This window comes from Octopus bimaculoides, chromosome 1 (assembly GCF_001194135.2).
Source record: "Octopus bimaculoides isolate UCB-OBI-ISO-001 chromosome 1, ASM119413v2, whole genome shotgun sequence".
Lineage (NCBI taxonomy): Eukaryota > Metazoa > Mollusca > Cephalopoda > Octopoda > Octopodidae > Octopus > Octopus bimaculoides.
Window position 1 is genome coordinate 6,037,241 of NC_068981.1, and position 3,168 is coordinate 6,040,408.

Genomic DNA, 3,168 nt, shown 5'->3' on the forward strand with positions numbered 1-3,168 from the left:
TATATATATATATATATATATATATATATATATATTTATATGATGGGTTTCTTTCAATTTCCATCTATCAAATCCACTCACAAGGTTTTGGTCGGCCTGAGGCTATAGTAGAAGACACTTGCCCAAGGTGCCACACAGTGGGACTGAACCTGGAACCATGTGGTTGGGAAGCAAGCTTCTTACCATACAGCCACTCCTGCACCTGGGTGAAGTATTTTATCCTAACCCTGCCCTGTCCCTGGCTTTTAGTGCTTAGGCGTGTTTGGCTCATGTTTGCAATGTTGAGAGTTTGACACCTGGTGGTGGTGCATGATGTCCTTAAGCAAGACCCTTGACTTTCCTGTAGTTCCGGTTTACTCTGTGTGTGTGTGTTTGTCCCCTCCATTACTGCTTGACAACCAGTGTTGGTGTGTCTATGTCTCTGTAACTTAGCGGTTTGGCAAAAGAGACTGATGGAATAAGTGCCAGGCTTAAAATATTGTTGTGTGGTTGATTCATTCAAGAAAAATTTGTCAAGGCGATGCGACAGTCTAATGCCTAAAATAAGTAAAAGATAAATGATGAAATGCCACCAGGAATTTTGTCCAATCTTTTCCTGATTTTTGTCCATTCTTTTCCTTTTCTGTGAGTTGTGTTCTTATCAGTTCTTTCATTATGTTTTTCTCCTTTTTCCAGGGTGGATCCCATTCAATACCAAGTCGTTGTTGGTTGAATCAAATGTTGTGTCATAAACAGCAAACTGATGAACTCTCTGACAAAAGTGACCTGCATGATAAAGATACCCAACCTGCCACTGTTACGGGAGGACATTTTGTCGACACGTTTCGCTATCTCCACCCTGACCAGCTGGAGGCCTACACTAACTGGTGTACCCTAACGGGTGCCCGACAGACAAACTTTGGTAGACGTCTTGATTATATTCTTTGCAATGAACGCCTTAATTCTGCTCTGACCAGTTGTTGTATTATGGCCAATATTGATGGTTCTGACCATTGTCCTGTAAAAGCCAGTTTTAATTTTTCAGTTGTTACTGCTCTGAAGGCACCCAGTCACTGTGCAAAATTCATGCCGGAATTTGCTGGCAAACAACAGAAACTGTCCATGTTTTTCACTAAATCTTATGGTAAACCCTCCACAGATATGTCTGGCAACAACAATATCGTTCAGCATTCAGCAAGCACAGAATGGAAAGATAAGCGGAAACACTCTCCGCATTCATTGAAGCGGCAATCATCTGAAAGTTTAGGATCGCAGAAGAAAAAGGGCAAATCTTGCTTAGAAAATAAACCGAAACAAATAAACTTAATGGGGTTTTTCAACAAGAAACCATCGTCTTGTCCTGGTCAGTTAGGACGGAATTCTTCTTCAGAGCTGGATGAGTTTAAAAACAGTAAAAAAACATCATCAGATGACTCCGATATTAATGATTTGTCTGAATCTCAGGAAGTGACAACAGAACCTTCGATTTCATCCCATTTAGAAATTTCTTCAAAGAATGTCCAAGACTCTTCATTGTTGGAAGCAGACAAAGAAGAACTAATAGTTTCCAAAGTGAAGTCCACAACAGACCAAACTTCAAATTCCCAGGTGTTAGCTTGGAAGAATCTGTTGAAAGGGCCACCTCCAGCTCCCCTGTGTCCTGGGCACAGTGAGCCATGTGTTCTGCGAACAGTGAAGAAACCTGGCCCTACACAAGGTAGACAGTTCTACACCTGTTCTCGACCTGACGGAGCTGCGAACAACCAGGAAGCTCGATGCAATTTCTTTAAATGGATTAAAGATTTAAAGAAGTAGATTAAATGGATTAAGGATTTAAAGAAGTAGATTGATGGAAAAAAAAAAAAACTGAAATTTCTATTTTTGTAGAAAACAAATTACTGATTTGGTTTGAATAATTCAAAGAATTTGTAATCTGGGAATTAGGTTCAGTTCCCAGTTGATCCATTTTGCTTCACATGCACCTTGTAAATTGCAATAATTTCAGGGGCAGGCCAGCTAGGAAGAGTCATTGTTGACTCGATATATTACATGGTAGCTCTTTGACTCATAACTTGAGGACTCATTGTGACTGACTCACTGTAACTACATGCATTGTGAATCTGATATTGTGAATCTGATATTGTGACTCAATGACTCACTCTAACTCATTGACTCATTGTGACTAAATGACTCACTGTGACTCAATGACTCACTGTGACTTTGACTTATTGTGACTCAATGACTTACTGTGACTGAATGACTCATTGTGTCTGAATGACCCACTGTGACTGAATGACTCATTGCAAGACACTGACTCATTTTGACTCAAGGACTCATTGTGACTCGGTGATTCATTGTGAGTCAATGTGACTTCAGAGACATTTAAAAAAAAACTTTCCACTATGTTAAGACACTGTTTTATCACACCCGGGTAAACCTTATTTTATAAATTTTACAAATTAAATGTTGTTTCTACTAATGTTGTGTTATTTTGTTTTATATTTGTTTTCATATAACAATTTATGGGACAATAATGTCATTAGCTGCAGCTTTTTGATTAGCTGATCATTGCTTCACTGCATTTCTATCACTAGCAAAGATAAGGGAGTATGTATAATTCGATGCAAAACAAATATCACAGGGGCCTTTACGCGAAGAATACCAGTTTGTTTTTACTTTCTCATATTTATGTGTCCTTCAAACAAAACCTGTCAGGTCAGTAATCAGTAAGACACACACACACACACGCATGCACATACAGTTTGCTTTCCAACCACATGGTCTTGTGTTCAGTCCCACTGCATGGCATTTTAGGCAAGTGTCAATTTCTGTAGCCTTGTTAGTGGATTAGGTAGACAGAAACTGAAAGAAGCCCATAGTATAAATATATCATCATCGTGCAAGAGAGACGATTGCACTGGTATGGACATGTGGTGAGAATGGATGAGGATAGCTGCGTGAAAAAGTGCCACACCCTAACAGTTGAGGGAACCCGTGGAAGAGGTAGGCCCAGGAAGACCTGGGCTGAGGTGGTGAGGCAAGACCTTCGTACATTGGGCCTCACCAAGGCGATGACTACTGACCGAGACCTTTGGAAATGTGCTGTGCGTGAGAAGACCCGGCAAGCCAAGTAAGATCGTTGCCAGTGCCCCTGGACTGGTTCTTGTGCGGGTGGCACATGAGATGCAC

General features: G+C 40.6%; 1 protein-coding gene across 1 annotated transcript in view; it reads left to right on the forward strand.

The window, feature by feature from the left end:
• LOC106875990 (DNA-(apurinic or apyrimidinic site) endonuclease 2) overlaps positions 1-2,458 on the forward strand; it is a 12,635-nt gene extending 10,177 nt beyond the window's left edge. The window contains exon 6 of the mRNA XM_014924332.2: positions 676-2,458. Coding sequence (XP_014779818.1) covers positions 676-1,794 — 1,119 coding nt within the window. The 3' untranslated portion in view covers positions 1,795-2,458. The remainder of the gene's footprint in view (positions 1-675) is intronic.
• The last annotated feature ends 710 nt before the right edge of the window (positions 2,459-3,168 follow it).